The 14,811-nt window shown below is 40.1% G+C and overlaps 1 protein-coding gene across 3 annotated transcripts in view; it reads right to left on the bottom strand.

The window, feature by feature from the left end:
• ubp1 (upstream binding protein 1) overlaps positions 1-14,445 on the bottom strand; it is a 32,133-nt gene extending 17,688 nt beyond the window's left edge. For 2 of the 3 annotated variants that reach the window (XM_041808384.1, XM_041808385.1), the window contains exons 1-2: positions 11,061-11,996; positions 2,247-2,398 (exon numbers count right to left, since the gene is read on the bottom strand). In XM_041808384.1, coding sequence (XP_041664318.1) covers positions 2,247-2,398; positions 11,061-11,176 — 268 coding nt within the window. In that variant the 5' untranslated portion in view covers positions 11,177-11,996. Of the gene's footprint in view, positions 1-2,246; positions 2,399-11,060; positions 11,997-14,132 lie in introns of those variants that run through there. The other variant, XM_041808386.1, reaches the window with a different exon arrangement.
• Positions 14,446-14,811: the final 366 nt, after the last annotated feature.

Here is a 14,811-nt window from a genome sequence, read left to right as displayed (position 1 = left end):
AGGGGTTTAGTAAGATAGAGTGTGTATGTAAGAGATTTTACAACCATATGTCTTTAATTTAAAAGATTTTGTCTGCCGATATTGATATTATAGTAATAATATGGTCCATTACAAACTGATTAAAGTTGGGTCTTTGTTAAGAGAACAATTAGTGCAGTCTGCTGGTTTTAGAAAATGTCAGGGGACATTTACTATGAATTGGTGCAATACAAAGAAAGATTGATGTAAATGAGAAACACGTTGTGTTGCCCCATGTATAAAATGTGCTGTAAAAGTTTGACTCGATTTAATGTTGGCCACAGTTATCAATTCTTGAATTCAGTTTCTTTCAATCAGACCCACAGGTGAATAAAATCAAGTACATAGCCATGCAGCCTCCATTTTCAAACATTTGTGATCCTTAGTGGGTCGTTCTGAAGAGCTCAGTGACTTTAGGCGTGGCACTGTGATGGACGCCACCTTTGCAATAAGACGGTTGTGATATTATGACATAAGTGATATCATAAGAAAGTGGAAGCGTTTAGGGACAACAGCAACCCAGCTACAAAGCAGGAGACTACGCAACAACATAAAGTGGGGTCGATGACTGCTAAGGCACATGGTGAGTAAAATATCTCTAACTCTCTGCTGATCCCACAGCTGAAGAGTTCTGAACTTCCACTTGCATTAATGTAAACACTAAAACTGTTAGGCAGGAGCTTCAATAATGGGTTTCCATGGTTGAGCAGCTGCATGCAAGCCTCACATCAACAAGTCCAACGCCAAGCGTCAGACAGAGTGGTCTTAAGCACACAGACACTTCACTGTGGAGCAGTGGAAACGTGTTCTGTGGGGTGACGAATCACGTTTCTCTGTTTGACAGTCAGATGGGTGAGGCTAGGTTTGTTGGATGCCAGGAGAACATACCTGCCTGACTGCATTGTGCCAAGTGTGAAGTTTGGTGGCAGAGGGATAATGGTATGGGTCTGTTTTTTGGACATCCTGGACAATGCTATGCTTACAATTTTGACGCAACACTTTGGGAAAGCCCATTTTCTATTCCAGCATGACTGCCCCAGTGCACTAAGCAAGGACTATAAAGGCATGGTTTGAGGAGTTTGGTGTGGAAGAACTTGACTGGCCCACACAGAATCCTGACCTCAACCCCAATGAAAACTCCATATTAAAGTATGTGTATTTGAATACAATGTCATTACAGTTCCTGTTGGTGTAATTGTCAGGCAGTCGAATACTTTGTTCTTATAGTGTATTTTCAGTTTCACATGGACTTGACATTTTCTATGTGCATATATAAAAAAAACACAAATACATTTTCTTCTTTTAAAAGGGTTAGCAAAATAGCCAAGATTCCATAATTCCTCTTATCCAAACAGCTACCCTTTTCTTTTAACTCAACGGTCGGGGAGGGGTGCTTGAGTATTGTTATGTCACAATGCAGTGTTCAAGGATGAAGTCAGGAAATTGTTATGATTTTACCTTTTCTGAAATGATCAGAAACTGAAAGATAATTGAGAATGAGAATTTGCGGGACATCAGCCACAATAAAACTTCATGTTTGATTACTCATTAAGTTACTGTATGCAAGAGTAACCCTAAGACTTCACTTTGAAGTGGCAAAACGCTAACATTAACTATTGATCAAAAACTGCAAATGGCTCTTTAAATATTGTTTCATTTTACACTTTGGCTCATTTCTCTCTGATTTCCACTGTTCTCCTTCTCATAACAGCATGAGCTCCTAACTCAAAATGATCCCTTTTAAAATCAGATTTCAACACAATGAGATGATAAACAGACAATAGACCCAGTACATTGCTGATAAGACCATCTACATTCAAGTTTTTTGTTTTAGCAACTGACAGTAGAAGACTTCATTGTTTTACCCAGATTGTGATTCCATGATTTTTGTCTGCTGTCTTACAGGAAGCTTAGAGGCAACAAAAGTTCCAACAAAATGAACTACCTCTTTTTTAATAAAAAGTGTAGCAGAATCATTCAAGTAGCATGTGACATTAAAGCATTAAGGTTAAAAGAGGCTGTAAGCTACATCAGTGGGTTCAGTGTGCAGTAACCGATGAGTAGTGAAATAATCCTGGAAAATAATAAATTACTGGTGCTAATGAATACAGCACAGAGAAGCAGGCTGTGTGTGATTGCATGAATTAAACTAAATCTATATAGACATTCTGATTGTCCAAGAAAATACATCGAGTTATATGCAACAACTGAAGGGACAGGTGTCACACCTTGGTTTAGGTATGTGAGCGTCTCGTCGTGCAGCTTCACAGCAGGCGAGGTGGCGGCACACAGCACATACTGGAATGGGGGATTTTTGGTCTCCTTTTCAGGAGGAAGGCTGGAGTCCTCCTGCTTAAAGATGGGCAGAGCCAGCACATCGCTGAGGGAGACACAAGAGGAGCAGAAAGAGAACATCAGCATGACAGATACTCAACAAACAGACATTATTAAAGAAGAGGAGCTGTGGCAGAGTAAAAATGGTTTTCCAAGAACAGCTGAATTATGGCGTTTTTCTTGCCTTTAGGCCATTTCAATGATATTCAACTGACTCATTTTAATCTAAGCTTTTATTGAATCTCCTCAACCGTGAGGAATCTAATGCTGATGGAAACAACCAGTGTGTCCTCCTTAGGCAACAAAAACGTCTTTCCTTATGCCTTTAGAGTGGATGTTCTTGTTTTCCTACTTTGATTATCTCTGAAATCCATCAAATGTGGTCGGACCATTTAAACTGTTGAATCTTACAGCGTTTTAGGGCAATACTTGCACTCTTCTTAATGTGGAATTATCAATAATGTTGGCTAGTTTTGAAATAAGTTACAAGAGCTCCTCATTGATTAAATGACTCTTATATTATGTATGCGTGAGGCTGCAGAGGGATAAATGAACAAAAATGCCCAGAGACAGCTTGAGCTGCTGCTGACACACTCAGACACACCATCTCTCACACCTGGCAGCTACTCTAGACAGGCAACTGTCCTCGGCTCACCCTGACAAATGCCGTGGGAGTGTCAGCGGGTGCACAACGCGTGCGTGTGTGTGCAGAAAGAGTCCCATCAACGCAAAGAAATGCAGATCATGGCATCTCATTACATGGAAAACTTTTTGGCACGACACCATGCTGCTTTAATCCCAATCCAAACTTCAATTAAAGAAAGTCCCTTCTGCAGTAACTTCCCCCCAAAAAAGCTTCAAACAGTACTGCTACTTTCAAAATCTTAAATCAATTCTTGCTGTAACTTTTTATTTATTTTTTATTTTTTTTGCTGTGGACCGAGTGGCCTGAGCTTTAGATGGTGCCAGTCTGGATGCCGCAGCCCCGCTAACCCTGCTGCCCAGGAAAACTACATCTGCTTCCTGAAACCTGACGAGCTGGCCCTGCTGACACACACTGAGACATTCTGTTCCTACCAGCTGCTGACTCCAAAAACTGACCTGTAACTCACCCCAACACCACAGATAGATATCACTACCGAACACAACAGGACTGTTTGATGACAGCATTTTAAACATTCATATGATACCAAATCAAACAATATCAAGATAGGAAAAACACACGCCCTCAACAGCAAATATCAGAGATGTTCCAAAACCATTTTTCCTTCCAGATATCAATATCAGAGCTTAGGTAGCGGCCAATACAGAGTACTGATCCGATACCATTGTAAACTTTCTGCAATGACTCTGCTGTAGAAAGCTTAAAGTTTAAGAAAGAACAAAGAAAATGAATCTTCAGAACACACTTTAAATTTCAAAAAAAGAGGATTAACAAAGACAAAGGCCTCAGGTCTGTTGGTGCTGGCTAAACCACCACAAACTTATTTGTACATGAAGCTGATATTTACAGCAGATATACGAGTAATAAATATCTGATATTTTTAAATCTGATGATGCCAATAATCAGCTTTTTAAGCTTATACAGTCGCTAGAAAAAGTATGTGAACCCTTTGAGATTTCTTGAATTTCTGCATAAATTGGTCATCAAATGTGTTCCGATCTTCATCTAATTCATAACAATAGACAAACACAGTCTGCTTAAACTAATACTGCACAAAAAATGATATGTTTTCATGTTTTTATTGAACAAACCATGTAAACATTCACAGTGCAGGGTGGAAAAAGTATGTGAACCCCTAGGCTAATAACTGGTTGACCCTCCTTTGGCAGCAATAACCTTAACCAAACGTTTCCTGTAGTTGCAGATCAGACCTGCACAACGGCCAGGAGGAATTTTGGACCATTCCTCTTTACAAAACTGTTTCAGTTCAGCAATATTATTCGGATGTCTGGTGTGCATCGCTCTCTTGAGGTCATGCCACAGCATCTCAATCGAGTTGAGGTTAGGACTCTGACTGGGCCACTCCAGAAGCGTATTTTCTTCTGTTGAAGCCATTCTGTTGCTGATTTACTTCTATGCTTTGGGTCGTTGTCCTGTTGCATCACCCATCCTCTGTTGAGCTTCAGTTGGTGGACAGATGGTCTTAAGTTTTCCTGTAAAATGTCTTGATAAAATTGGGAATTCATTTTTCCATCAATGACAGCAATCCGTCCAGGCCCTGAGGCAGCAAAACAGCCCCAAACCATGATGGCCCCTCCACCATATTTCACAGTTGGGATGAGGTTTTGATGCTGGTGTGCTGTGCCTTTTTTCTCCACACATAGCATTGCATGTTCCTTTCAAACAACTCAATTTTGGTTTCATCTATGGACAGAATATTTTGCCAGTAGTGCTGTGGAACATCCAGGTGCTCTTTTGTAAACTTTAAATGTGCAGCAATGCTTTTTTTGGACAGCAGTGGCTTCCTCCGTGGTGTCCTCCCATGAACGCCATTCTTGTTTAAAGTTTTACTTATTGTAGATTTGTCAACACAAATGTTGGCATGTGCCAGAGATTTCTGTAAGTCTTTAGCTGACACGCTAGTATTCTTCTTCACCTCATTGAGCATTCTGTGCTGTGCTCTTGCAGCCATTTTTACAGGATGACCACGCCTAGGGAGAGTAGCAACAGTGCTGAACCTTCTCCATTTGTAGACAGTCTGTCTTACCATGGACACATGAACATCAAGGCTTTTAGAGATACTTTTGTAACCCTTTCCAGCTTCATACAAGTTAACAATTTTTGATCGTAGGTCTTCTGAGAGCTCTTTTGTGCCAGGCATTGTTCACATCAGGCAATGCTTCTTGAGAAGAGCAAACTCAAAACTGGTGTGTGTTTTTAATAGGACAGGGCAGCTTTAACCAGCACATCCAATCTCATCACATTGATTGGACTCCAGGTTGGCTGAGTCCTGGCTCCAATTAGCTCTTGGAGAAGTCATTAGCCTAGGGGTTCACATATTTTTATCATCCTGCACTGTGAATGTTTACATGGTTTGTTCAATAAAAACATAAAAACATATCATTTTTTGTGCAGTATTACTTTAAGCAGACTGTGTTTGTCTATTGTTGTGAATTAGATAAAGATTGGAGCACATTTGATGACCAATTTATGCAGAAATCCAAGAAATCTCAAAGGGTTCACATACTTTTTCTAGCGACTGTATCTACCAGTGCAGATATCATGTGGATAATATCATCCATTACCCTATAAGGATGACTTTTGTGGTCTTTTAATCAGATTACACCTCCATTTGTAAGAGGCTGCATTTGTCTACAAAACTAAATAGACCAAACGCTCAACCAGCTGCTATATCAAAACACTTATTGTGATTGTATCGGCAGTAGACCAGCAGATCTCACTCATACATGAGCTCTATGACAATTAAATTTGTAGAATTTGTAATTACTTTGTAGAACGAGGATATCTGGGAAAAAATACCTTATTGTGAATCAGGGAGAGAAATTAGCACCTGCCACTTGCCAAATGCAGATACTTTTGGGGTATTTTTTTATTTGTCAGGTGAATTTGCTCAGCCTACCAGCCAAAGACCTAGTAATCACTAATTGACCAAAGAACACTGCCACTTCTCCCCTGTGTCAGAGCTGCCATCAAATGTTTACAGTCGGCTGTGGGCTGGGATGATTAGACTCAGTATGAGTCTAATCATGAGTAGTGCTGCAGCTGGTCTACCTGTAAAGGGCCTTTAAACCCATGTTTTGCTCGTCTTAAGCCCAAGACAAGGCCTGAATTCTGGTATGAGATTGCAAGAACTGTGCACAAAACACTAAATACTTACAAGTCTGGCACTCATAATGCAGGAGAATGCCACAAGAATTTCCAGTGCCCCCACATGCCACACTGCAAACATTTGCACGGTTGAGTACAGGACAAACTGGTTAAAAAAATGGTTTGAAATGAATGACAACACGCACTTTCCTGCATAACCTTAATGACTGCTCAGCTCATAGCAACAAACTGACTATCTTGCCTCTCAGTTGAGGCTTGATTGCAGTTGAATCTAAATTTATATGACCTGGCTGCAACGAAGACCCAAACCAGCTTCAAAATAATATGAACAAGACGGAGTGTATGCCAGTATTTTCTTAAATAGTTGGAGAATTTCCCTTCATCAAATAGCCCATAAATTAAATACTCTAATTCTTGATTTTTATGCCATATCTAATTGCATTATGATGCTTGTTAAGATAAAGTGGCTTGCAAAAAATGTCAGTGGCTGGTAGATTTTTTAAAATCCGCCAGCCAAACTGGCAGGTAGGTGAGCAAACCCAGTATGGGGATCATATGATAGCATGAGTTGAGTATACTGTTACATCCGCAGTAGCCAGTAGTGATTTAAAAAAAGCTGAAATAATTTATTTTTTTATGGTAATGGAAGAATAAAAAGTCTAGAAACTTTTTACCACCCCAAAAGCACAAACTCTCCATTTTCTCCCTAAGCTTCAAAGCAACCCATCACTTTCTAAAATTCTGACACCCTGTGTGTCACTAAACCCCGATAAATCTAAGTCTAGGATGCAGATGGCCAGAGAGGACGCTGATAAGACAAACACATGTCCTGAGAGCTGCTGTGCTCGCCTTTGCCACACAAATATCATCACCTCCCATAACCTGTTACATAACACGTTACACGCATATCAAGAGTTACTAATTGAACAGGTGCTTTACAACAATACTGCTCGGATTCAAGCACAGCTCTTCTCAAGCTGTTTAAGAGAGACACAGACACAGGAAACATATCTGTCCTCCACAGTCAACAGGTGACTCACAGTGTTTCCCTGAATCATAAGACCCGAGTACTGCTGGAAATCCCTGAGTCATTAATTGAACCCATTTCAAAGTCTTATTAACCAGTTATGAAAGAGTCTAAATTTAATACAGATACAGCTATATGTTATTTAACCAGACAATCCGATAATTATTTTCAATGCCTGACGCCCTGCTGGATTCCAATGAATCGACTCACAGCACACAGAGCAAACATCCTTTTGTTTACATTTTACCTGGTAAACTTTCACAGTATGTTAACAAGTAAAGAAGCTGGATCAAAAAATATTTTCAAAAAGTCCAGGATGGGCTGCTTTCTCAACAGAGGCTACCAAAACAACTCAAGTGGAGTTTGACACAGGATTCAACTTTTTTGCCCTCAAGGCAAAGTGTCATATACTGTGTGAGTAGCTTTCAGAGCTGGGTATCATTAAAAGAGTTTATTCTTAGTTCCAGTAACATGTCCGTGAAGCTAATAGTAATTTGAAAATGATGCTTTATCTCCTTTGGTCTGATTAGTTTGGAGACAATAAAATAATATTTTGAAAAGGAAATTTGACCTGAGCAATACTGTACTGCATGAAACAAAAGCTATAGAAGTCAACCTTACATATCTGGTGGCTGTTTATTAATTACACAGAACTGCCGTTTGATGCTAACTTGTGAAACTTTCTGATGCTAAACAAAAACATTCAGGGTCAAAAGTCAAAAAGTGTCAATCATGTATGGTTGGTATCAGATGTTCTGCAAAGGTCTTAGTTTTGTAGATCTTATAATATTTATATTTAAGATTTCTATAATATATATATAAACACATCAATTTTCTACACCGCTTATCCTGTTTGAGGTCACAGGGGCTGGAGCCTACTCCAGCTGTCATTAAGCAAGAGGCAGGGTGCAACCTGGACTGGTTGCCAGTCAACAAAGGGATGACATATAGAGACAAACAACCAGGCACCCTAACACTCACACCTACGGCCATTTTAGAGTCACCAATTAATGTAACAAGCATGTTTTGGTCTATGAGAGGAAGCTGAAATACCCAGAAAGAACCCGTGCATGCATGGGAGGAACATGTAAACCCTGTGCAGAAAGGCCCTGTATGGAACCAGAAACCTTCTTGCTGCAAGGCAATAGCTTCAACCCATTCACCACCATGCAGCAACAGAACACATAATACATTACACAGTAATATTATATCATGCTATTGTAGGTGGAGATATAATAACATATGTTTTTTCAAACTTAGAGATCATTCCATTGATAAACACTATGATGAACCCTTTCAAAACAAAGGCAACAAAATTCAGGTCTTTTGGCAACCAGTTTTATAGGGGTGCATGATATTGGACTTTTGCCACTATCATATGCGATATTTTCAAAACTTTTTAGCCTATACCAATATCTAAATGCAGTTCAGACCTAAACGTTAGTCCTTTAAACACACAATTTCAATTTTGAGGATGAAAAAATTAACAAATATCAGTCCTTATAAATGATGTGTTAGGAATGATTAGAAATTAGGGGTGCACCAATAGATCAGGCAGTCAATCGATTGGCGCCGATTTCCTTAATTTTGGGGGATCGGCGATTGGCCGATACTTACATATGAAACCAATCTTATCCACCCATCTTATCTACCTCTACCGACTAAAATGTGAAAAATGAAAGACTAAAGGAACTGATATAATTTAGTTGTTTGGACAGCAATGCTCTAAACTTAACATTTATATTAGAACTACCTCATGTGCAGTTAAAACAACAAGTTTGTATTGATTCACAGGTATTGTTCAATGTTTTTTCAATAAAATAAGATTGGAACATTGAAGGTGTATGCAGTCAGTTATAAAAAAAAAAAAAAAATTGGTATCGGCCAAAATCGGAATCGGCAGGTCAGGCTTTTTAAAGATCGGTGATCGGTGATCACCCAGAAAACTGCCATCGTGCACCCCTATTAGAAATAAAGAAAAAGCCTTCAGCTGGCGTAGATCTTTTGGTCCAGCCTAACACCTGGTATACACTGTACAATTTTGGACTGTCCCTGATGGAAGACAACCAATCGCTGTGATATCTTTGGTTGTAGCTCTAGAACCATGGTCCTATGTTGCACTGTCGGACAGGTTGTCAGACTGCTGTTGTCATGGTCTTGTGACCAAAGAAAGCCTGGGATAAAATTCTGACAGATTAAAAAATTTAGGATGGCTATCTCATAATGTGACTGCTGCTACGACCTATGTCAACTAACCAATAGGAATGCAGAAAGAAAGATATAACAATAAACACGACACTGGCACTAACAAACAAAAATGTTAGCATTAGAATGGAGACAATGCCAAAATGCAGAAGTTTGTTGGATTCCAACAAGGAGAAAAATTTTGATCTCAGATGTTTAGCATATAAATGCTACAATTACAACGGCTTTGTTGTTGCTTTTCTTCATTATTCACCACGACACTGGCGGTGTAGATGGGTGGTGCACACTGATGTGGAGCACACTGATGATTGTTTTTTTCTTGCTTATCGGTGTACACTGACACCTGCGATTCAGTGGCATTTAGTGGGAGTTGTCATCGTACAGTCTGCACACATCTAACTTAATGTCCTATGAATTTCACCTTGCACAGTGTGGTGTGCCAGAAGCGTATAAGATTGTTAAAAACGCACAGTTTTTAGGAGGCTTAAGGCCCTGTTTGCAACATTTTCAACTGAAAACACAAACTTTTTTGCAATCTGGGCTTTCTGTCCATACGAGAACAGCGTTTTGTGGGCCTGAAGACAGGACAATTTGGAAAGGAGCTCCAGAGAGAAAAGTTTTCAAAACACCCCCATCTCTGTCTCCACATGGACGGGCAAAATCACACCGCCAACTACTGGACTGACATGTATACTACATCATTTTTGTTTTTTTCTGTGGTCTAACATGCACAGGGTTTCTTTTCAAAACATTGCTGTCTGCTTATGGGACTTTTTGAAAACAAAGACATAAACAGAGCAGAATGTTGCTGTGTAAGCAGGGCCTCATACTCTGCTAACTTATTTGTACAGCCAATATTTACATCCGATATAGGCAGATTTTCATTGCCAAAATATCTGTTGTAAATACTGGCAGAAATGTGTGTATCTTCCAATACTGATAATTCACTTTTCAAGCAAATTTTGCTTGTGGGAGCTTTTGGTTTAAATTTGACTTGAGTTATTCTAATCTAGAGTGCTTTGTTGGGATGCAGATGGTCTAGTGGTTTGGTTTTGTTGTAGGTTTGCATTATCTCTGCAAAATTTGACCATTATAGATAATTAAGGGAGAAACACCAGTCTATTTTACATCCATACTTTAGTAGACACGAAAAGTGGATGCTGGTATTTCTGAAACACTGTGAGTGCAAAGAGCTTCAGCAAGTTTTATTCCACAACTGTTAACCTTATCAGCAACTCTTGAATCAGAAACAGACCCATCAGTGTGAAGGTTTATACACCCTTTTGTTCCCCCCTCACCACTGGTGTTGAGAAACAAAGCCACACATCTGCTCTGATAGACCTGCCACTCTGAGAGGCCAAACAAGGCCTTTCTCACACACTTCCTGTTATCTTGATATGTACACTAAAGTTGTGTAGTGGCAAGTGATAAGTCTTACTGTACAGCATATGCCCCCTCGTTACTCTAGTATGGGTTTAAAATTTAATCTTTATCCCCCCTCATGGCACCCTGCAATGACTGCCCTACTCCAAAACAAAGAGAAGCCATCACAGTCAGTACAATGGGAATAACAGCCACAGGTAGGGGGGTGTAATGTAATTTAAACCCCCCAGACTGAGTGTGTTGTTCTCCCTATCGACCCCATACTGTGCTATACAGCTGGGGTTACACTCCATGTCTGACCTCATGCTGTAGGCTCCAGCCCCCAGCTCCTGCCCGATGCCGGACAGGCTGGCATCAAAGTCGTGCACCAGCCCCGACTCTATGGTGGCGTCGTCCATCTTCAGCACCCAGGCCATGGGCCCCAACTCCTTGTCCTCGGCTTCTACTTGGAGGGCCGCCAGCTTGCTTCAGGTACGAGAGGACGGCTAGCGAGGAAGTGGGCTCTGCAGCTCGTGAGGGACACCGTGTGAGGAAAGTTATGCTGCTAGCCCGTTAGCCGCTCCTTGGCAAGCTGGGCAGGCGAACTGATAGCTTTCCACAGAGACTCGATGTGTCGCCATATCTCCACTCAGGATTTAGAGGAGTCGTTTATCACACTGCACGGAGCTCCACGACTATCTGAAAGTGATGATACGATAGACTCCACGTAGCTAGCTAAACGTTAGTCGTGACTGAAGACGTGAGCTGATTGTCAGCATGCTAACGTTAGCTATCCGCTACCTAGCTCTACAGAGACAATTTAAGCAGGCTAACATGAATCCAGCGGCCACTTCGTTACTCCAGGAATGGTCCCTTCAAGCAGTCCAGCTAACGTTGGTCCTGAAAAATGTCACAAGCACAGCTGAGGGTTTTGTTTTAGTCCACACGCCGCATCCCACGCAGCGTCCGCACAGCTGTTGCTACCTAGCTACCAGGCTAACTAGCATCAACTTCACTTGCTCTGAATCAACTGTATGATGTCCGGTGACCTAAGAGCAGCTCTCCTCTAGCGTTCCCTGAACCATCCCAAATCGCTCTCCTCTTCTCATCGTGGTACCGTAATCACAGGTGAGACTCCCAGTCCATCATCCGCACTCCTGTGACCATCCAAAACGAAGCGGCTGATATAAAACCAGGCATCAACATGGCTCCCTCAGCATACAGGCTGTTGGTCTGTGAAGCCTGCAGGGCTGCCACCGCCAGCCTCAGGAAGGATGCCAGGACGGAAGGCAGCCAATCAGAGCGCGCCTTCTGTGCCAAGCGCAGTAAGATTGTCCAATCAGAGTTCTCCGAGCTTCCGTCATTATGTTCTCTACTGTATGTGTGCTCTGCCTCCCAGAAACTCCTTTAAAAAATCTGTTTACTTTGAAAAATATCCGATTTCTTTGAAGGAACACTTCCTGGTATCATATATTTATGATGGCTAAACGCTCCAAACCTTTCACTTTCCCTCTTTACTATGAAATATATCATATCTGCAATCATAATGGAGCACAGCATGACTGATTTTCTTTTTAATTTGTTTGTTTTTTTTTTAAATCCAGATAAATCTATATTTCTAAGGTCAAAAATATATTTATGAAAGGCACAATACTGCTTTTAAACCAGCTGCAGAATAAGAAAAAATGTTTAACATTGGCTCTTGATACCATCGGCGGAGTGAGGGGTGGCCCACAGGGCTGGAGCCCCAAATGTTTTCTCAGAAGAATTTCTGAGGTTGGAAAAATTAAGCTGTCTGCTAAGCATTATGGTGAATAATTGCATCATCACTGGGTGTGATGAAAACCTTCTTAAACATAATTTCAGAATGTTAGCACAGGAGGTCTGACATTTGGTCTGTTTTAAAAATTAGATCAAATAAACTTAGATTATTATGATATGATCTTGTTTTTGTTAAAGCAAAAAGTTATTTTAATTCTATAATCAGATTGTACTGGATCAGAAATACTCTCTTAAACTTTCAAAATAAAATCAGATTCAATTTCCTTTTAGGGTGAGGGTAAGGGTTAGGATACCGAAGCTTTAAAGTTAAAAACCTGGCCTGCAAAACCTGATTACAAAACGTTAAATACAACAGAGTAGACAGTCTGCTTACAGGATAAAGCTTGTCCTCCATGAAAATGTTCTAACACAAAAAGTATAGCTTAAGTAATAACGTAACTATGTTGATAAAATAGCTATGTAGCTAAGGTAGCTAAAGTTAAGATCACAAAGCAGCTATGTAAGCTATGTATCTGTTATCTGCGTAGCTAAGTATCATATTGTGAAAGCTAATTTAACTATAGAAAATGTAGCTGCTTTGTGAGCTACATAGGCACATAGCTACATTAGCTTTAGCTACATTAGATTTAGGCTAGCTAGATTAGATTTAGCTAAATTTGCAAAAGCTCAGGTTGCTTAAGCGAACTTAGCTACATTGACTTATGTACGTTAATTACATAACTAGTGAGCTATATTAGCTTAAGCTAAAGCTAACACAGCTAAAGTGAGCCATTGTTCATGGCACTTATTCTAAAACTGGTCTATACAAAATTTAATCTTGGATTAGACTGCCGACCTTTTTCTCTGTTATATTTATGAAATGTTTTTTAGTTTGTAATGTTTGCAGTGTGGTTATTTCATGAATGCCAGACCTTTTTTTATGAATAAAGTAGTTTTTAAAACAAAATCTAAAACTGGAAATGCCTTGTACTAGCAAATTATGGCACCTAATTTCTGAGATATACAGTCTCAGATGAACGGTCTGTGATAATAGCTGTTAGAAATGAACAGTCTGCAGCCAGACCCCTCTAAAATGTGTCTTCACTTTTAAACATTTTTTTCTCTTAAAATGTGACAATTATCCACAAAAATGAAAGGTTGATTTACCTTGTTGTAAATACACCCTATAGAGTTAAGTTTTAATGAAGAGACATCTCAACTGAAGAAAAAAAAATTGAAAATAAGAAAACATAGTAGGCAACGCGCATGCGTGGATAAATGTCTGGTCTGCAGCCAGGCTCTGAAGCCCTGAATATTTAGCTCTTCTGGCTTCGGCCTTGCGTGAGAACATGCTCTCTCTTGCGTTGTTTGTGCTTAATTTATTATTTTGTATGCTTCCCGAGCCATTTCTGCAGGGTCACTCACATGCTGATACATTTCTTGCTAAATATTGTTAACAAAGATGAATGCTTGCAGGCAGGGTGACAGGTAGGCGTCATGTTTTTATGCAATATACCCTGAAAAAACTTTAACGTGAACATAAAACAGCCACTGAACTTTTGTCAAACACAAGATTAACCATTAGAGTTCATAAACTTCAAAAGTAGCCTACATTCACTCAGAAGTTCTCACCTTGTGTAGCTGTTGTTGCCGCTGTGTGTCTGTACGGTGGCTCGGAAGTTTTCCGTGTATGGCTGCCAAAACAACATCGTGTCCCCACCACACCTGTCCCACTCCTAACAAACACGACCCAGTCCGGTACCGAGGAGGTCCAGACAGACTCTCATGATAGTTTCATGTCAGTGCTGGGAAATAGCTTACTTCACAGAGGCTGGCAGCAGACTTGTTATCTGGTCAATTATTATCCACCGGCTGGTCGGACCCTGAACGGCGAAGGGTGTGATGTTTTTTTCGGAGCAGGGTACACGCGCTATTTTGGCTAGTGTGGGGAAAGACCCGCCTCATGACTTAATTATTGCCACCTTGTCTGACTACTGAGATAACTGGAGGTCAACATAGTTATCAAAACTTAAAACGTGGAGAGGCCAGATAGACGGGGAAGAGGAAAACGAATAAAAACGGTTATAGACATATTTAGGGTTTGAATAATTTTATTCAGTAACCTCCAAAATAAACTGACTTCAATTATAGAGATGTTATGAGAAATCCAACAAAATAAAGGACTAAAAAGGCAGAATGAACAACATCAATACTCAAATACGTTTTTATCATTCTACTGAACTGTTAATATATATTCCATTATGTGCATGAAGTATGTATTTATTTATTTTTGTTTTTAACAAATCTTGAT

Source organism: Cheilinus undulatus, linkage group 16 (genome assembly GCF_018320785.1).
Source record: "Cheilinus undulatus linkage group 16, ASM1832078v1, whole genome shotgun sequence".
NCBI classification, from domain to species: domain Eukaryota; kingdom Metazoa; phylum Chordata; class Actinopteri; order Labriformes; family Labridae; genus Cheilinus; species Cheilinus undulatus.
The sequence above is the reverse complement of the archived record's forward strand: the minus strand, read 5'-3'. Positions and strand labels throughout refer to the sequence as shown.